The sequence below is a fragment of the Chiroxiphia lanceolata genome, chromosome 4 (assembly GCF_009829145.1).
Source record: "Chiroxiphia lanceolata isolate bChiLan1 chromosome 4, bChiLan1.pri, whole genome shotgun sequence".
In the NCBI taxonomy this organism is placed as follows: Eukaryota; Metazoa; Chordata; class Aves; order Passeriformes; family Pipridae; genus Chiroxiphia; species Chiroxiphia lanceolata.
In genome coordinates, this window is record NC_045640.1 from 46,174,139 (window position 1) to 46,194,211 (window position 20,073).

Below are 20,073 nucleotides of genomic sequence, written 5' to 3' on the forward strand. Positions count from 1 at the left end.
TTAATTATTTGGATGGCTTGAGAGAAAACATGTCATTACCTGCAGAACAGAGGTGGGTATTAGCAACCTTATCATTTCTCTCTTTGCAAGACTGGGTAGGAGTCCAGAAATTGTTGCTTGTGGAGCAGGAAGGGATTAGCTCAGCATAAGGTATGGGCAAAATCACCGGTCGCCTCAAGAACAGCATCTTACTTAAGTTACTGGGGTTTAATATGTAACAAAGTTATGAAGCTTGCAGTTCCTTTACAGGGCTTCATGCGGAAAAAAATAATGCATCCCCTCTCATTTCCAAGTTTTTAAAGGGTTGAAATAATTGTAAGCTAGATGTGAATGAAACTCTCCTTGGGACAGGAAATGTAGTGCTTTGCCAAAAGGTTGTTGATGGGTGACCTGTTAATGGAAAGTGGAAAAGAAGAGCTGTCTGTTAATGGCTTGTTTTGCCTGTGAGCTCATAAATTTTCTAACAGAACCATATTATCTTGGGTTCTAAATTACACAAGTAGTTGCATACTTGAACTGCCTTGCTCTTGATATATCCAATGCTTCAACTTCACTAGGTTGGTTTCCTGAGAGATTTTGCATCTTTGTTCTTTGCATTTTGATTTTAAAAATGTTTTCTATATCCTTTTGGTCCTCATGTCACATGGAAAGTTCGAACTTGTGTCTGCATGATGACTCCCATGATTTCTAGCCAAAAATACTTGCTTGTATATGAAAGTGCTTATCAGATTCCGAGGCAAATTGCAGTGGGTCAAAGGGCTTTTACTAGTGGAAGAACGAAACTTAACATGTTCCTTTTCATTCTTACTGATACTTGAATATGCACACTTTATAGATTTTCTAATTTCTGCCTATAAAACTTAGATAAATCTTGAATTCTGAGTATAGAAAGTTATTGCTGCTCCAGAAGATTTTAGATTCATGTTACCAGACTTCAGTGTCGTTCCTGTATGATACTAAATATGATTAAATTAAAACCTTAACAATTGTAGTTATAAACAGAAATGAAAGCAGAAGAATAAAGCTTCAAAAATGAACATCCAAAAGCAAGAGATTTGAGATATGAAGAATTAAAAAGGGAGTCTGGGGTACATCTGTGAGGAACACACAACTGAAAGTGTTTCTTAAAGATAAGGCTCTATTATGATGAGACACTTTGAAGGAAAATTAGAACCCTTTTCTGCTGAGAATGCAGAGTGAAATATGACTGATAGAAATGTTTTCTAATGCAGCTTTGCTAGCAGTGTGGATTGGGGCCAAGCCACATTTGAACTGTTTCTGAAACCAGACAAACAGGCATTGTTTATCCTAGAGTAGCCAGACTATTTCAGAAAACAGTTCAATCAGAGCAACATGCATTTCTAGTCTTAATTAGTTTCCAGAATGACTGTAGAGGGAGGACGTTTTTCATCCACATCCTTTTTGACTGTCTCTTTCTTCTCTCCACCAAATCCCCCTGTTCCTCATCCCACTGGAGTAATTGCAGCTATCATGTGCATGTGGAGCTAAACTGAGCCCTGACAGAGCTGGTGTGCTGCACTGCCTGCTGCAGTCAGAGGAAGAGCAGAGTTAAAATGCTAATGCCCTCCCTGTACTAACATTCCTGCTGTTCTACTGCTGATGAAGGCTGGTGGTAGAATGTTTCTGGAAAAGGCTGGATTAGTATACCTTTGTGTTGTAATTAGAATATTGTATTAATTTGAATCAGATATAGTCTATTTATTTTCAGCCTTTAAAAAGACTATTCAGCACTTCCAGAAGTTTCTCACCAATAAGTATTCTTTACCTCTTTGTGGTAAAAAAAAAAAAAAAAAAGAAGAGAAAAGAAAAAAGAGGAAAAAACCCCATTTTTCTCTGAACTAGTTGTTTGTTGCGTTTGTTTGGGTTTTTTAATCTCCTCTGTAGGTTTGCACAAAGTGGAGGTACCATATTCTTCAAGTTGGCAATGTTTCTGAAAGTGGTAATCCCAAATTAAATTTGATTTTTACCTGCAAAAATAGTAAGGACTGCTGTATCTGTTAAATAAGACATTCTGAAGAGAAGCATCAGAAACCTTAGTGTTACCAAGAAAACAGATGAGTTGGCAAAAGGAAACATTTTTCTATCCTTGTGCATCAACAAATTTTTGGTCATGTTGTCTTCCTGCCTAACCCCACCCACCAAGTTATTACTGAAAAATGCAATCTCAACTGAAAGAGAAGACAAATTGTTAAGTAATTGTTAAAAGTATTTAGCAAAGAGGCTGTAAGTTTTTACTTGACTGTGTAAGTTTTATTTATTTCTGAGAATGTTGAGTCATTAAATGCTTATAATCTGCGAATATACACACCCACAGAAAACAGAATGTGAACTTCAACACACAATTGAGAGAAATAATGCATTTAATAATAGGCTTTCTGTCTTTCCAGAGTCTTGAAGCTAAACTGTAACCTGGTTTTCATTAGAAGGGGTTGGGTATGGTTGTTTACTTGAGGAGTTTTGGATAAGTTTTTGTACGATAACAACGTAGGGGAAAAATGAGCTTGGCAGACCCTTTAAAATATACGGGGAATTTCTGCATGATGTTTCTTAGTTGTTTCCTCTTTGAGACATTAACCACATTGTAATAATTTTTTTTCCTCCATTAAGCCAAGGACCTTTGTCATCCATAAGAGCAGCAATCAAGAGATGTAAGTCTATTTTTCCTATTTCTTGAAAACTATATTGTAAGTTTGATACATCTTCATTTTTAGTAACTGTTTAACTTTGTATGTGAAAACAAAGTAGCTAGCAGGCTCTGGGGGTCTATAATTTTTCTCTCTCTTCTTGTTTTTAGACATCTTTTTGCTTTGCTGATGGGCTGTTCCTTATTTCCAGTTAGTAACATTTTCTTATTTGTCCCCTAATGCATCTGTGCACAGATGTGATCCATCTCTGAAGAGCTTTGGGTTACATATGCCAATTTTTAGTTCACTTGATAAAACAGAAGATTGTTTTATTTTAGTAGAAATCTGCAGCAACTGGTCATTGACTGTACCGGGGACAGGATTATACTCATGTAATGGGCTTATTTTGGAAAACAAAAAATTGTTTATAAATCTTGAATGAGAGTCCAAGCTCTTCTTCCTTGATTTCATCATTTAACTCTGTTTCCTTTTTCCCTGCTCATGATATTTCCAGACAGAGAATTTCTTCAGCTGCATCTTTCAAAGTATTTTATGCTGTTTCTTTCTTCCACTTTTCATTTTTACTTCCTGTCTGTCCAGGACTCCAATTTCATATTAATGAAACAACCCTAAGGATTCTGCTATGGGGAAAAATAAATTAGTGTATGTACTACTGATCTGTTTCTCCTGGACCTATTAGTCAGGGACTCATTAGTATGGATTAAATTGGAGGTAGTGAAAGGACATCATGAAAGCTTTACTCAGAGCAAGTCTGCACGATGCTGTAGTTAAAATGCAGCACTTTATCTGTGCTGTTGCTGCCATGGATGGAAACTGGAAAACAGAGAGCACCAGATCACAGAGGGCCTTTTGTGGTGGAGTCAGAAATTGATTCAGGCTGCCTAAGCCCCAGTACCTTGCCTAAGTGAGACACCATCTAGGAGATCATTAGGCATTTGATATCTGTGTTTTTGAAAATATAGTAGCAAATGATACTTTGTCTTGAGGCATAATCAAGTAAAAATCTAGTCAGGAAGCTGTGGCTCATGTGCTATTTACTTATTAATATTAATATGTGAATAGCTATGATGAAGTATAAGTACCATGTGAATTATTCAGATAATAAGCTAGAAAAAAAAAATCCATGCACATAGCAAGGCATTGTATATGAAACTATAGTTCTTTGTATACCAGTAACCAATCCTGTGAATTGACCTAAATTAAAATAGACACAATAATTACTAACTCCCCTTGACATTAATCTGGAAAAGCTATGGTATTATCTAGAAAAGTGTATTTCCCTAAAGAAATTAGAAATCTTTCTTTATTTCTTAATCAAAGCTTCTGTGGGCTGTTATTCTCAAATTTTCAAGAAACATGGTAAGTATGTACAGGGTTTCAACTTACCCACCTGTGGACAGTGCTGTATATCACTTTGTATTGAGAAGTCTGTCTTGTGGCTGAAGAGAAGGAGGATTTATTTTCCTTTGTCACCCTGACTACAACTCTGCACAGAAAGATGGTGTCATTTTCAGTTGTTTGATCCTTCCACAGAATTCAGAAAAGACCCCAACACAACTTGAACAAAGCAAGCATGTGAACGTGAGATCTGCTCAGGAGTAGTCTTTTAATCTCAACTCTTCAAAAAAGTTACCCTGGGATTTTTCATGATAGTCTCAGGGCAGGACACACCACTTAACCCAGCTCCCACTGAAATCAGCGAAACTATTTCCATTGACGCCAGCGCAGCAACATGCGCAAGAATGCCAAAGAAAGTAAAAAGAGGCAAGCCAAGTGCTGCAGCAGTGAGACAAAGGGGAACAGTGTTTTCACTCGCTTCTCCACTCATCCAGAACGGGGTGTTGTTAAGGAGCAGGGCTACGGAAGCAAGTCTCTTACTCTAAAATGTTGAAATAACCTGTAGGCTTGTTCTATTCTCATTCTGTCCTAAGCAAATATGTGGCTGAATGAAGGACGTGTAACAGCTTGTATGCACTCTGAGGCTGTGGCTTTCCATTTGGCAGTTTTGCAGCCATTTTTGGCTGTGGGTTTTGTTTGTTTTTCATTTTTGTTTGTTTTGTTTGGGGGCTTCCTAGATTCTTTTGGCTCCCGTATTTTCCCAACCAGATCAATTCCGTGACCTCATTCTCTTCCCCATCTGCACAAACATTTGGGCTGGCATAGTGCAGGGAATGGTGCAGAGGCAGAAACATACAGCCCAAGTAAAGGTGTAGGTAGGAGTGAAGTGCCTGTGATTGTCCAATTTGAGTGAAACTACAGGGTGTAGTTATGAAGATTTTATTCAGCAGCAATGCCAGCCTCTTGGAGCCCAGCAGTTAGATCAGCTCTGAAAAGGGCATATGACCACACTGGGGGTGGGAAGAAGAATCCCTGTTACCCCCCTGTGTTATTTTTTTGATCAGTTCCCTTCCTGAAGCTACACAGAGCACTGGAACCAGGAAGCAGAGGCAGGAAGTAGAGACTGCTTTTGGGGGTGGCACGTTCCTTCCCCTATGCTGCTGGTGGTCTGAACCCAAGGTGAGCAGGTTAAAGGAGATTAAACAGGACAAAAGGTGTGCAGATAGTGCTTATTTTTTTCATTTAACACTCTGAACTCACTGTGGGGTCATATGAGTGCTAATGTTCATTCAGGAGGAGACAAAAATCCATGTTTGGAAGGGGAATTGGGCATCACCATCTCTTTAGCTACATTCAAGCATTAAATCAGCCCAGCTCTAACATCAGAGAACCTAACATTTCCCTGAGGTGCCTGGAAACAGAACTAGGAGAAAAGGAACAAGACCTCCCTCTTGTGCCAAGAAACAGTTTTGGAGAAAAACTTCGACTCTCTTACTTCAGAGGTGCATGAAAAGTTTTAATTAGTTTGAACCTCCACATCTACAGAAATAGTCTAATCAGATCTTGGGCAAAATTGAGTATTTTTTTTTCTGGTTTTGGCTTGATTATCTGATCCTTTTAGTGTTCCCTGAAGAAGGACCTTTGCAACCATGTAACAGCTTTGATACTGCAAGGACTACAAGCATGGCCTGTTGCAAGGGACTCTTCTGTCAGCTCTTCCAAGTGGATGACTTTGTAGGGAAGGGAGGGAGTGTTTGCCCACTCTGGAGACTCTCCTTGCGATATAATGAATAAACTTCATTCCTAGGCATCTATATAGGGAAATAAATAACTTCTCAGTTTAATAGTCTACATATTTTATAGGATTGGTGGTAGAAATGTCTAGCCTGGTGTTACAAAGAATTCAAAGAAGGTGTGGTTTTATATATTAGCACACATCATCCTTGTAGAAAGACTTGGGCTATTTGAGGTTATGTTTCCAATCTAATGCAAAATGAAACTTGCTTTTAAAGCACTCTGCAATGACAAAACTGTTCAGTATTTCGTAGAGATTTGCTATGCAAAGAGAGCATGCAAATATTGTTATGCAGTGTACATATTGTGGAAGCACTCAAAGCTCACAGCAGAACGTTATCTCTGACCAAATCCTTGAATTAACTTCAGTTGCCTCTATATTGCCTTAAAAAGTTGCCTGAAATACTGTAAATTCTAGTTCAGCTCTTTTCCAAAGGCTTATATCTGCATGTCAGACTTCTGTTGCCACCAGCAGCTTGTCTGTAGAATCAAAGTTTATTGGTTTGTGGTGTAATGGTTGTTGTACTTACGCAGGCATTTTGATTCCATTGCTTAAAATGCCCCCCTGCACCATAATCTTAATGTGTTTCAAATATGAGTGACATATTAACTGCACTTGAACGGCAGGACCCAGAGAAACAGTAGAGGACAAATATTTGAAACATAACTATGCAGCACAAATAGAGTAAAATATTTGAAACATAACTATGCAGCACAAATAGAGTACCCTTTACCTCTGCACTTTTAAAAATAATGGATAAAAGCCCACTAAGTAGTGCTTAGTGGCCTCTATTTACAGTATTACCATTAATCCTTGTTTAAATTCTGTTATACTAGGTTAAACACATTTAGTTGCCTCATTGACACTAACTAGTAAAGTGCCACATTGACACTACCAGAAATAAATAGTGACCATTTTAGGGGTCGATTTGATTTTTTTTTCCCACCCAAGACCAAAAAAGTTATAAGGTGAAGAAGTAGGGATTTTATACACTGAGATTTTCCTCTCCCACCCCTTCTGTAACTTCTTTGCTTACCTTTTATTTAAATACCCCTAACCATAATCTAGAAAAGTCAGTAATTCTCACCCTGAGCATTTCTTAGTGTAGAAGTTGAGAATCCAACTGTTTTCAGTTGCCAGTGTACCAACCAGCACTGAAATACATTTCCATTGACTCCCCTGATGGAAAAAAGGTTTTTCAAATCTTAAAGCTGTCATAATTTGAAATATGAGGCAAAAATTAGTAGCATGCTTTTTCAAGGCAATCCACAAAGGGAATAAAGTATAGACTTAGAAGATTGAAAGACCACAAGGCCAGAAAAATAGCTGCAGGTTTTTCTCTTGTGTTTTTAACTCAGGTGTGTACCATATTTTACCAATTCCTGTCTTCTTTCATACACTTTTTAATTTAAATTCTTTTGCTTGAAATGGTAAAAGAATAAACCCCCTGCAAGTCTGGGGGCAAGGATTGTTTAGAAAATTTATATTTTCTTTTGTCTAGCATTTGTGGAATACCTGAGAGCAGAAGATGCAGTCGATTTCACCTCTGCTTCTACTGTGGATTTAAATCCTCTAAAGAGCTTCCAGAAAAAAACATGTTCTAAAAGTGTGGTTTTAAAAAGAATGTGACAGCAAAAAGAGAGGAGATGTTGATGGAAGGAGGGAAGAACTTTGTCAGCATCATTAAAAAATAAATGTTTATATTAAATGTTTATACACATTTATGAAACTTGATTTCATAAATGCCTGGGAGATTTTTTTTTCCCAAGCAGAATGAGCACATTCTGAAAATGTATGTGATGGCTTGGATATTAGTCCTTTTAAAGAGACATATTTATATCTACTAGTAAAGTTATTTTATATAAATATTGTAAATGTGTTGTTTTCACTTGAAATTTGGAGTTTGATGGATTGCATAAATACCTCAGTGCATTTTTTTGACCTATGTTAAGAAACGAAAAAGGTATTTCAAGCTGCTTTTAGGTTTTTCCTATTTGTTTTAGTAATTTTGATAAATAGAAGCACATTTAGAATCTCTCAGGAGAAAACAGCATGTAGAATTTACTTAGACATGAAGAAATAATGAAATTAGGTGACAGGTTTATCAATTCAGTTTTACATTCCTTATTAATTAGGTTTTATTTCTCACACCCTTATCATTGTAATTCAGCTATAACCCAAGCCTTTGTATTGAATACATTTACCAAACAAACACTTTCTTCCATCCTCTTTCCTAAAGTAATCTTGGGTTTGGTTGATTTGATTCAGTTTGAGTTTTTTTCTTCCAGTGTGTGTATTAGATCAATGCTGTGTTAAAATGTCTGAAGAAGAAAGTGAAGATGAGGTGTAGGGGATTTATATTTGCTTACCTTAGCCAAAGACTTTTTACAGAACTCGTTTAGCAGATGTGCAGTCATACCCAAAAGTTTGGTAAGAGCTGTACCTCTTACTGGGTTCAACTTGCCTGCCTATATCTCTTTGATAGGTGAGAGTATAAATTATGAGATCCCAACCTTTTTTGCATCTGTATCAACTCGTCAGTGTAAACCATTACTTTTGGAAGGTGAAAAGGGCAGACCCAAATAAACCATGATCTTAAGCTAAAACAGCATTCAAAGAGATTTGATTTCCCTCTCCTCATTTCTACAGTGGTTCCTTGTTGAGCCATACAGTGGACATTTCCATGTTTGTTTATAGTCTTCATGGTTAATTTATTGCAAGGAAAACTTCTGAACAGTCACTGTTAAAATTGACATGCAGCTAGAAATAAAATCTAATTTTATTTTCATTTTTAAGACACTATTTGTTAATAGACATTACAGTTGGCTCCTTGCAACACTTGCACATGCACTATCCGTGCATGGCTAACCCATTTGATCATGGTTTCTGGCACTCTGAAGCCTTAGTTTGTTCTCCTTCACCTCCTCTTTGTCTTCTGTAACCCCTTCTTTTTTTCCTTTAGCACTCATGAATAGTGCACATCCAAAATGCCCTGTCGAAGAGGTATGTGTGACGCAACTCTCTGCAACTTGGATCAAGTGTGCTTGGCTGATTTCGGCTAATGGTGCTGTGATGGCACGGGACAGGGACAGCACAATGTCGGCTGTTGCACAATGAGATTCTGCCACTTCCTGAATTGCACTTGCTATGCAAAAATTTGTCCCTTGGATAATTTTCTTTTTTCTATAAGGAAATCCAAATGAAAATATAATGTGGCCGTTGAAAAAAAAAATTATTTGAATGTAAATATGGCAAAACCAGAAAAATGAAGGTGTCAGGATTTGCTTGTTTTATGTAACTTAAACACACGGGTTGAAAAAAAGAGAAATATTTCTAACTTTTAATCCACAAGTGATTAAACTTTAGCAAATATCTAGCTGGAACATTTAATTTTTTCTTTTTATATAAAGGAGGGTGAAATACCTTCTTAGGTTCTGTGCTTTAGTGCCTTTCCCATCTATAAAAACAGAGACATTAAAGAAAGATTAAAGATAACACCTCAGAAATGATCATCAAAAGGAAAAGTCAGACATGTTTAACACTTCTTGTTGCTTTATTCATGCATTGTTTTAACTAGGGGAAAAAAAAAGTTTCAACTTTTCTTACCACAATGCAGAATGCAAGAACATGAGGCAAGGAAGAATACAGGGGACAAGACAATCTCTCTTGGTGGTAACTTGGACATAGAGTGACTTTAAATGATTATGAAACTGCACCCTAAATGTGTTAAAAGCTTCTCATATTTAATGCAAATAATTTTTTTTTAAACTTGGCCACTCTTAAAATCTGGAATTTATGATCAGATGCTCGGTGTTCTCCATGTCGTTGATAGTGGATTGGTAAGAGCTCTGCTATTATCCTCATTATGTTGCTGTGGCAGTGTATTTTAACCTTTTCAAAACTTTTGTTTCTTTTCTTTGAATAGCTTCTCGGACCTCTAGCCATAGTGAACAACAGAGGGATAGAAGGTATGATACCGTTATTTATATTGCAGTTAGGTCTCCTCTAGATTATTTTTTTTCCTTTTCCCTATCCTTAGTGTGTTTAAAAATAAACTAGTCTTGGAATAAAATAGAAATACCATGATTCTTAAGCACAGGGTAGGTTAAGAGTTTGAGGAGTTTTCTCATCAACTTTTTTTGTGTCTTCAAAAAAAGAATGCAACCAACCGTCAAACCTCTGCAGAACTGTTTTCTTCTCCTGACATCTATTTACAGGATCATTTCACAGTGAAAATAAGCACACTTTCAGGCTTCCTTTCACTTGCTCAAAGGGCACTGAGAAAGGAGCTCATCAACCTGGATAGCTGGTGAACTGAATCTGCCATTATTTTAGATGTGAAGGACCTGTACCCCTCTTTTTTTAATTGTTTTTACAATAGTTTTAGGAGTTACGCTTCTGCAGGTTTATTTCTGTTAGCAGACAGACCCTTCTGTAAGCAGATGTGTCGCCTACTCACAAAACTCCCTTTTCAAAGTGTATGTTTTGGGAGACTCCAGCTGGATCAGTGGTGCTCTGGGAGCCATGGTCTGGGAACGTGGGCCATCCCTGCAGCTTATGCTCTAAAGCAGCTGGTACAGTAATAAACCAGGGGTAGTACCTTTGGGGCCTTCACTGTCACGGAAGTCCCTGGTGTACTCGATGCTGTAAGCAAAGAGGCCCTGTCCCAAAGGCTTCGTGAGGCTGCTTCTGCCCCACTTAAGCACGGTGAGAGGTTTCCCTTGAGGTCTGAGGACACACACGTTTTTAGGTAGGCAGCCAGAAGCAGTTTTAACTACCCTACTGTAGCAGGCTAAGGGCAAGCACATGATTACTTCTCATTATCCCATGAAGACTAAGACTTCTACCATCTAATTGAGTTACACTTGTGTTTAAGTACTTTAAGCATGTAAATTATTTCACTGAAGCCAATAAACCTACTTTCTGGTTTAGGCATTTAACTAGGTGCTCTGAATAGAAGCCCAAGTGTGTTTGTTAGAAAGGTCAAGTAAGTTGCTTTTAAGTCATGGAAAACTATCTTTGGTTAAATCGAAAAGACCTGGACTATTTTGATTTCCCATGAAGAGAAAACCTTGGAGTTTTTTACTTAAAAGAACTATTTTTAAATGTTTTAGATAATTATTCTCCTTTGCCTTCATTTCCAGGCGTCCTGAAATTACAATAGTTGCTGCTGAACCCCTCCGGCCATCCTCCTGGTTTCCAGGTGCAAGCCCTGTCACTCCTCAGGGATTAGGATTCCCTTCTGCGTCATCTCATGCTCAGTGGAGAAGAAATGAACGTATTCCAGCTGAGGTGAGCATGAATTTATGGGAGGTGTGTTTGATTTACAAAGGTAAAAAGCAAATTAAGAGGGGAATGGAGTTTTTGCTTGCTTAGGCTTTCATCACATTGAATAGAAGATTTTATGACAGTGTTCTTTTCCTCTGCATATGTTAATTTAGTATTTTTAAATTTATATGGTGCCTTTTTTTTAAAGGATCATATCTGGATGTACATTAATATTTGTCTGTTTTGTAGCTTCCACCATCATATGAGCAGGTGATAAAAGAAATCAATCAAGTGCAAGTCAATACAACAAATAACAATAATGCTGCTGCTCCCAGACATACCACTACTTCTGCAACACAAACTGACTTTCCAGAGGAACTAATCAGCCATTTGCCAGGAAGTAATGTAAAAACTAGTGTGCCTGCACACTGGGAATCTGCAGGCTGTCGAGGTGAGGCTGATTTGGATTTCTCCTTAATGAAAACTTTACTCAGTTTTCTCAATGTTCTCTATTATTGGTCTGTGCAGCATTTAATATGAATAACAGTTAAATTTCTATAAAAGTCTTCTCTTCTGAAGAGTTACCATTGCATTCAGACTATAATTAAATCTTGAACGTTTTGTTTGATTCAGCCATAATTACAGTCAGAGCTTTGGGGCCTGAGGAGCTCAGATGTCCAATCAAAATAGCAGCACTGTCACATTCAGACTGAAAAGTGTGCAAACCTAGCTGGGGAAGTTACTGTACTCTTCTTTGGTGTAGATGTTGTTTGCAGGCCCCTCAGTGCTGCAGGTTAAGTAGTTTTGAACTTACAAGATGTAGATACCATGCATTTCAGCAATCTTCAGCTTATTCCTAGAGTTTGTATATTTTTTCATGTATCTTTTTAGAAAGATCACTGCATTTTCACAAGCATTGGTAAGTTCTGAATGAAAACCATTATGTTGACCATCCTGATGGCTGTCAAACTATAACATAAATAAAGTGTTCTGGATTAGATAACTGAAACCTTTTCTGTTAGCAGGGCACAGTCCTCTTAAACCTCCTAGGCCTTCTGCATCTCTTCTGATTAAGTCTCCTTCAGAAAATGAGAATCCTTTAATAGTCTTTGAAAATCCTGAAGGTCAGAGGTGCCAAGAAAATCCCAGTGCTGTGGTATGTCCTGTGCCAAAGCCAAGATCAAGAAGCAATCTCAGACCTGTGGTCAAAAGTACTGAAAGTGAGACAGACAATGGCGAAGAAGTGAACCAGCCCACCACAAAACAGCAGCAACCTGCAGTTCAGCAGTCACCTCTTTCAGATGACAGCTTACCAGACAATCACTTGGTGACAGGCAGCATGAGTACAGAAAAGAGCCAAAATAATATTGTTTCAAGGATCAAAGTTTTTGAATCCCAAGGAACTAATGATACCTCAGGATTAGCAAAAAAGCCAGAAATTGCCCCTCGTTCATTCACCCCAAGGTCTGTTACTACAAAGAAGCCAGTAGTTGCTCCAAAACCAGGGGTAAGCAGAATTTCAGAAGACTGGGATGTGTGGACTGAAAACAAGTCAACAGCTTCCAAGGAATTGCAACCTCAGCCTGAAGTAGCTGGGAGCAGTGTTGGAACCAAACCTGAACTGCCAAAGAAGCCAAAACCTGGCCTTGTTAAAAGTAGCAGTAGTGATTTTCTTGATGCAAGGAGTGGATCAGTTGCAGAAAATAGTGATGGACAAAAGAGATTTCCTGTTCCTGCTCCAAGGCCTCTTGTTCCTAAAAAGTCATGTTATGCAGAAAATCCTGCCCTGTCTTTGGCCTCACTAAAACCGATTGCTGCTCCTTCACGGGCTTCTGTATCTGCCCAAGAAAAAGTTGTCAAGTCTCTGGGGGAATTGTCACCTGCAGCCAACTCCTCAGCACCTGCTTTGCAAAATAAACTAGATGTGGAAGGAGATCTGATCAGTTTTGATGATGATGTTTTGCCTCTAAGTCCAACTTGTGTAGTTAAAGATAGCATCAATTCTGAAGCAGCAGCAGGTAAGAAAAAAATTTTTTAAATGTTCACTGTGGTTACTCTTTGCAGGTATGTGATCCTTTGTGAGTTATGTCTACGTGTCTTGATGGGGTTTATGTGGGTGTATGAAACTTTTGGTTTTCTATTATGTCAAGATCACCATGAAATTACTTGGATTTTGAGACTCGGAAGGTTTCAAGGCTGTATAAATCTCAGAACTTGTCTGCTGGATTTATTATGTGATTATTAAAATAATGATTAAAGCCTTGATGTTATATGCTAGATGTCACCTCTAGAATGTATCACAATTTTCTCTGGGGAACTTGGGACATCTTATATCTCGCCATCTAATCTGACTAATTTATTTAAGTGCCTGAAGTTCTGCAGTGGGAAACCTAGTCATCTGGAGAAGTAGCAATGTTTGTGGCATTTAGGGAAACTTCTGATCAAACATACGGGAACAGTCTGTGTCACCAGTCCCTTCTTATTTTCTCTGTCCTATCTTTCTGTCTTGTCTTGTCACGTGCTATATGCTAGTTACGCAACTTCCATTTTTTTCTAATAAGTGAAAATAATTATTTCATATGGATGGATCATAAACCGTCCCTGTTCATAAAACTTGTTTGATACCACTAAGCACTTGGGATTGATATTTTAATGCTTTTTTAGGTAGTTTAAGACACAGATTGGGCTATCATTAAATTTTATAGCAATAAGTTTTACTCTCTTAATATTCAACTATGTCCTGATTTAGCTTACCAACTCCATTGCAATCCAGGGAGAGTTGTGTTTTAAAGCAGAGGGTGTGTCATACAAAATGCTTGTTTAAGAAACTAGCGGTGATTTTTAATCTTTTTTTCTTTTTGCTGTCATCTCATTTGGGTTTGCATGGCAGGGTTTTGGTAGTGGGAGGCCACAAGGATGGCTTTTCTGAGAAGCTGCTAGAGTCTTCCCCCATGTCCAACAGAGCAGGAGGGACCCCAAGCTGGAGCAGGGAAAGAGCGTGAGGAGTCCTCCCTCTGAGGAGGAAGAAGGAGCAGCAGAGAGAGTCTGTGATGAGCTGACCACAGGCTCATTCCTGTCTCACTGGCAGGGAAGGTAGAGAAAATTGTGAAGGAAGTTGAGACCAGGAAGAAAGGAGGGGTGGAGGAAGGTGTTTTTAAGATTTGGGTTTATTTCTCATTATCCTACTCTGATTTGATTGGTGATAAATTCAAGTAACTTTTCCCCAAGTCGAGTCTGTTTTGCCCACGACAGCAGTTGGTGAGTGATCTCTCCCTGTCCTTATCTCAACCCATGAGCGTTTTTGTTATTTTTTCTCTCCCTGTTCAGTTGAGGGAGATAGAGTGAGTTGAGTGATAGAATGGCTTGGGTGGGCCAGTCTACTGTTCTAAGTAGCAGGCAAGAAAAGAGAATATTTATATTTTGAAAGGAAAATTATGTTTTTGCTATGTACAGTAAAGGACAGACTTTCCCTCAACCTGGAAAAATTTAATAACATTAATTCTTCTATTAAATCAGAGATGAGTGTTCACAAATGAAAATCACTTGAAAAAATCCAGCTTTCACGATGAAGTGGTAAGAATGTCACTCTTTCTCGTTAGTGTCCTAGGTGTTATTCTTGATTTAATTAAGAAGAAAATGCTTTCCATTCTCGTGGTTAACAGAGGAATTATTCAAATAATAGTTCCCTGACTTCTTGAGTCGCCTGTCTGTGATTTTGTTCATGCAATAAAATGTCATCTTTGCTGTAATCACTTCTTGCCTACTAAAGAGTAAAAGGTCTGACAGCATTATCACTTTATTTCACTGTAAAATTAGGATTAATTCCAGATTTTTGCTGTCATTTGTGAGCTCAAGATCATATATTGTGCGATGTCTTGACAGAGTATCCACAAGAACAGCACTGGCTTTCTGAAAATGAGGCAACACAGAGCACTAACACTAGCTATTTCTCATGTTCCCGTAGAAACAGCTTAGGATTTGCAAGATGAATCCACAGTGAAATGTTTTGTGAAGGCAGGAAGAGTAGCTCTAATCTTGCTCCCAGTTCCCCAGACCTTTGCATTTCTTACATATTTGTCATTGTCATTACTTAGCAAAATGACAGCGCTCTGCTTGTTGTTATGGCAACCCTAGGAAAGGAAGGAGGCTTTTATGCAGTGCTGTTTGAAACCAAGCACCAACATCTTTTTTGTCAAAGAGCCAGTGTTACATCACAGATTGCAGCGTTCCCAAAGCTTCATTTCTTCTGGTACAGCACAACCGAGTCTGGTACTTAGACTAATGCAAATGGAACTGGACAGATCAATCACTGCTGCTGCTAAAACTGGTGTGGAAGTTAGAAAGTGAAATGTTGAGTTGATGAGAAGGGCGCAGAAGTTGAAGTGAGCATGTGAATGAAAAGGTGAAACAGGCAAAACAAATTCAGAGTCTCCACAGCAATTTAGTTGACTGACATAAGACATCAGCTTCCTCTAACAGAAGGCTGCCATCTCCACAGTAGTGAAAGATATTTGAATACCGTGTATGTGCTCATATCAACAATGTGGACAACAGAACAGTTTATAGTTCCACCAGTTTAACTGTCAGTGTTTAATTGATAGTTTAAGCTCTCTGGATGATTCTCTTTCAAGTTTACCTCAGGCAATCCCATGGGTTTCATCAGTGTTTGACAGCATCTCCAACAGCACAGCTGTTAGTAGAGTGAATTTACCCTTATCTAAACAGTAATGATTTTATTTTTAGAGGTGAACTGTGGCAGAATCTTGCATCCAACTCATGTCTCTGATGCTGGCCCAAGGGAAGTCCCAGAAAGGAGAAGTCAGTCTACATCAAATCTGTAGAACTGCTTTGTCATCAGCCAAAATTGGTGCCAGTTTTAAGTGCAATAATTTTGGACTCGAAGGCCAGAGATAATGTTCAAAGTCATTTGTATCCTAATGAAATTACTTCTGTTAAAGCCACTCATTTTAAGATGTGAAGGGATCTGTTTGGGACTCTACATCTTGAGGTTCTAATGCTTGGATGATGGTTGCGATATTCTGGAGCATGTGGGATATTTTTGCATTTCTTTTATAGCTGATAACAGGGATTTGTGCAGCTCCTGAAGTTTTGGTAATCTGTCAGGTGGGCTCTCTTCTCACTTACCCATTTTTGCAAAGGCTTGGAAATGAAATGCTAGTGCAAGTTTAACCAAGTGTAAACTCATGGCTTCAGAAGACCCATGATTTTAACCATAGTTTGTGTTAGTTGCTGTGTCAAAGCATGTAGTGTGCCTGCTTGCTGAATGTTCTGACAATGTGTGTTTTGGACAAAGAAAATAAGATAACTGTGCATTTAAAGCACGCATTTAAATCAAAACTGGAGGTAAATCTTGCTAGGATGTTTTTCTTCCTTTTCGCAAAAGGGGAGCCATGCTTCCTTCTCTCTAAAACATCATATAATTCGTTGATTACTCTGTGCCTAACATACCGGAACTCAATTTAAACCAAATTCTTTGAAAAGTAGTTCAGAAAGAGCCTTACCTTACCAGCAAGAGACAGCTCACATTTTGATAGCTTCATTAGATTCAGTTTGAACAGTAGTACAACTACTGCATTTCTTAATTCTTATCTATCTGTCTGTCTATCTAACTATTTTATTGTAGTATAAAGGTTCATTTCTGCCTGTAGGGTGAAAAAAACCCCAACCAAACCAGTGCTGCTATCCATTTATGTGTATTGTTCCTTCTTGCGGCATGAATGGTGGCATTTGTGTGGCATTATAGACAATTCATAAAAACTGCTGCTTTAGTAACTCCAGATTTGTCTGCTGTGGCGATATTGCCCAGCTGCTTGTTTTTAATTGCTTCCTCAGGAAGGAAAAGAAAAACAGAAAAGAACTGAAATAGTTCTAACTTGTAGATTAGTCCAGACATATCTTCCAAATAATGCAGCTTTTCTTAAGGTTCTGCTGCATTGTTTCCAATGACTCTTATTGTGGTTATGTTAAAGACACCTGTCTCCTTTTTTACTTACTGCCAAAAGTATCAACACCAGAAAAGAACGAGCTGTTTCATCCATTTTAATCTGCTCTTTGGTTTAAACCTCTTATAAAAACAGATTTGCCCGAAGACATGCTGCTGTGGGGTGGAGTAGTGGAGGTTCGGGTCTGTGTTGTGTCCTGTTGGTTTTGCTGCAGGGTTGGCAGTCTCCAGCAGAAGTGGCAACAAGCATCCATTAACTCTTCAGTCGCTACAGATGTTTGCTTAGTAAATGTAAATTCGAGCCTTCAAGGACCTTGAAAGGAGCTCCACTGTTGCCACAGGAGAGGGCCTTATATCTAGGTTCAGGAAACAAAAAAGGTTTTTAAATCATGGCTATGTAATAGATGAGGAGCCCTTTAAGTTGTCAAATGCAAATGAATTTGTTTTTGAGTTCTGGGTCTATAGATGCTGTTAAGTGGTAACACACAAATAATAATGTTCTTAATAAGATCTGTCTTCTCTGATAATTAAATTTATTTATTTTACAGTAACAAAATGCAGACATCCTTTGATCAGAAAGTTTGTTAAAGAACAATAAAATGCTTATTTGAAAGAAATGTTTTTAAATAAAACTATTTTTTTCCTTTGCTGAAAACATGTGAGATTCTTGCAAGAGAGTAGATAGGTAAAATAGATAGGTAGTAGATAGGTAAAACCAATATTATAAATTACCTTGTCCTTCACATTTTCAGTAGAAAAAAATTTTGTCTGCCCTACTGCTTTCCATTACCTGTTTTGGAAATTTCCAGCTAGCCTGTTTTGGAAATTTCCAGCTAGACTCGAGTCTCTTGCCAGTGAACAACCATTTATTCACCTGGCAAGAATGGACAAGGCTGTGTTTCTTAATCTCCAGGGTAACTTGGAGGCTTATTTTCTTTGTCACCCAGTGTATGTCCACATACCCTCTGGCATCCAGTTTTTGAAGTTAGACCAGGTTACGTAACCAATTTCTAACAACATGCCCTCGTAGCTGACCTGTTCTGGGCAGGAGGTTTGATTAGAGACCTCCTGAAGGCTCTTGCAATCTGAACTATCCTAATCTGACTTCAACTAGCAAAATAGATTAATGATGTAGGAATAGCCTCCAAACTCTCACATATTAGCTCCTGCTGGGATACACGGTTCTTTTGTGCCAAAGGCACTGTAATTTCTATTACCTTTACTAGTATGGACAATCTAGCAATGAACCAAATGGTTATGCTTTTAGATATACACAGGTACAAAGTGTGGGCATTCCAACACTTTGAGAGAGAAGGGCTGAAAGCTTGGAAAAAGTCCGTCTGTGTATCTCTGTCTGTGTATGAGTAGTACATGTGTAGTTTCCCACCTCATGAATGCTTTTATTGCCGTTCAGTGTTACAATAGCCCAAGAAATTTTGCTGTTCTAGTAGTAGATTTTATCTACTCTCCAGCTTTCTGACACTGTGGATGAGACATTCCATTGCTCAGCTAAGGACAGCTTGCATTTTCAATGAGTACATTTAGGTCATATCTTCTGTTGCATCTCTTGGTACATTCTTTCTCTATACTTTCAGAGAATACAAAACTCTATATAATTCTTTGTGCACTTTTGTCACACTGATTGCTAGGCTCCTTCTGCAAAGCAGATGTACTTTTCCTCTGCTCCAATTTTAAATCTGAAAGGATACTAAGTCTCCTACTGTATAATACTGTATTCCTTTTATTTGTGTGAGCTGGTCTAGTTTCCCAGTGTTAAGAGAACACTGAGAAGCCTGAGTTTCACTTGAACTTACTTTCATGTTGTTCACAGATCAGATCCTGAAAGAACCTCCATCATACTGTCTCTCTTTTGTTTCGTTTGGGTTTTTTTTCTTTTTTAATTTCCCACCCTGTTAAAATATATGATCATGACCACATCATGACAATTTTCCATGCAGAGGGAACTGCAAATCACTTCTTTTGTGAAATGTGATGTAGTCCATATTATTTTCTCTGTGTCAGAAATACCATTTCTAAGAACAGCAGACTATTTGTCTTGCTGAAAAATGCTGTGGAAAACAGATTGGGAAAATCACCGATGCTGGAATTTAGGTAGGATACCTATCTAGTACATCTCTTTGTAGTTGTAAATAGGTTGAGGTTTAAAATGTCTGAGTGAACATCAGACTTTTGATTGTGGCATTTCACAGTGTTTCTTGAGCATGAACCTCATTCTCCTCTGGGATGTTATCTGTCAGATTTCCATTGAATCTTCAGATATATTACTAGGAGGACCTATTTGTTGAGAATCTTCCCCAGATATGGGTTGAGTATGCTTCCATAAGCACCAGAGTGATTTTATGGGCCTAGGTTTTAATAAAACCATTTGTTGATGAGCTTTGTGTCTATTCTCTATTCCTGGAAGACTCTGACAACAGTCCTGTTCTGTGTGAAGAGAATGTATGAACTGATTTAGTTTTTTTAATTAAAAAACGCAGTTGCATACTTCTGTAGTGGCAAGTGGGGTTAATGTCAGCATCTCCACCTTTTGTACTACGTTGTTCTCATGTGTACTGAGTACTCCTTGCAAGATTGAGCACTTTCACAACAGATAGTACTAGTCTGTGCTTTTAACTTTCCGCATATTATTTGTTTGGAGATACCCCTTATTGTTGCTGAGGTATCTGTTACCTCTTCCTCTCACTTAAAGACTACCAATAAATATTTCAGAAAGATATATGTCCATCTTCTTCGCATGGGCAAAACCAGTGTTTGTTCTGTAAGCTCCTAATTTTTTATTTTAAACAAGGGTAGTAAATGAAAATGGGGGGAAAAGGCTGTCTCTCCTAAGCTGTTGAAAGAAGAGGTGATATAGACTGTATTTGAATACAGAGCTTTCATTTGTCTTTCCTGTGTACAAGCACACTAACATATGTTATCACATAAACCTTTGAAACAGAAACTGTAGAAAAATGAAACTAAGGAAGACACAAACTTTAAGCATCGTTCTAAAAGTTTAATAAAAAAAATCAATAGAAATCTGT

General features: G+C 38.1%; 1 protein-coding gene across 5 annotated transcripts in view; it reads left to right on the forward strand.

Annotated features, from left to right (window-relative positions):
* SH3D19 (SH3 domain containing 19) overlaps window positions 1–20,073 on the forward strand; it is an 86,669-nt gene that overhangs the window by 42,198 nt on the left and 24,398 nt on the right. The window contains exons 3-8 of one of the 5 annotated variants that reach the window (XM_032686175.1): window positions 2,629–2,669; window positions 8,762–8,802; window positions 9,725–9,767; window positions 10,944–11,091; window positions 11,317–11,518; window positions 12,093–13,085. In XM_032686175.1, coding sequence (XP_032542066.1) covers window positions 8,787–8,802; window positions 9,725–9,767; window positions 10,944–11,091; window positions 11,317–11,518; window positions 12,093–13,085 — 1,402 coding nt within the window. In that variant the 5' untranslated portion in view covers window positions 2,629–2,669; window positions 8,762–8,786. Of the gene's footprint in view, window positions 1–2,628; window positions 2,670–8,761; window positions 8,803–9,724; window positions 9,768–10,943; window positions 11,092–11,316; window positions 11,519–12,089; window positions 13,086–20,073 lie in introns of all 5 variants that reach the window. The other 4 variants (XM_032686174.1, XM_032686170.1, XM_032686172.1 and 1 more) reach the window with 4 other exon arrangements.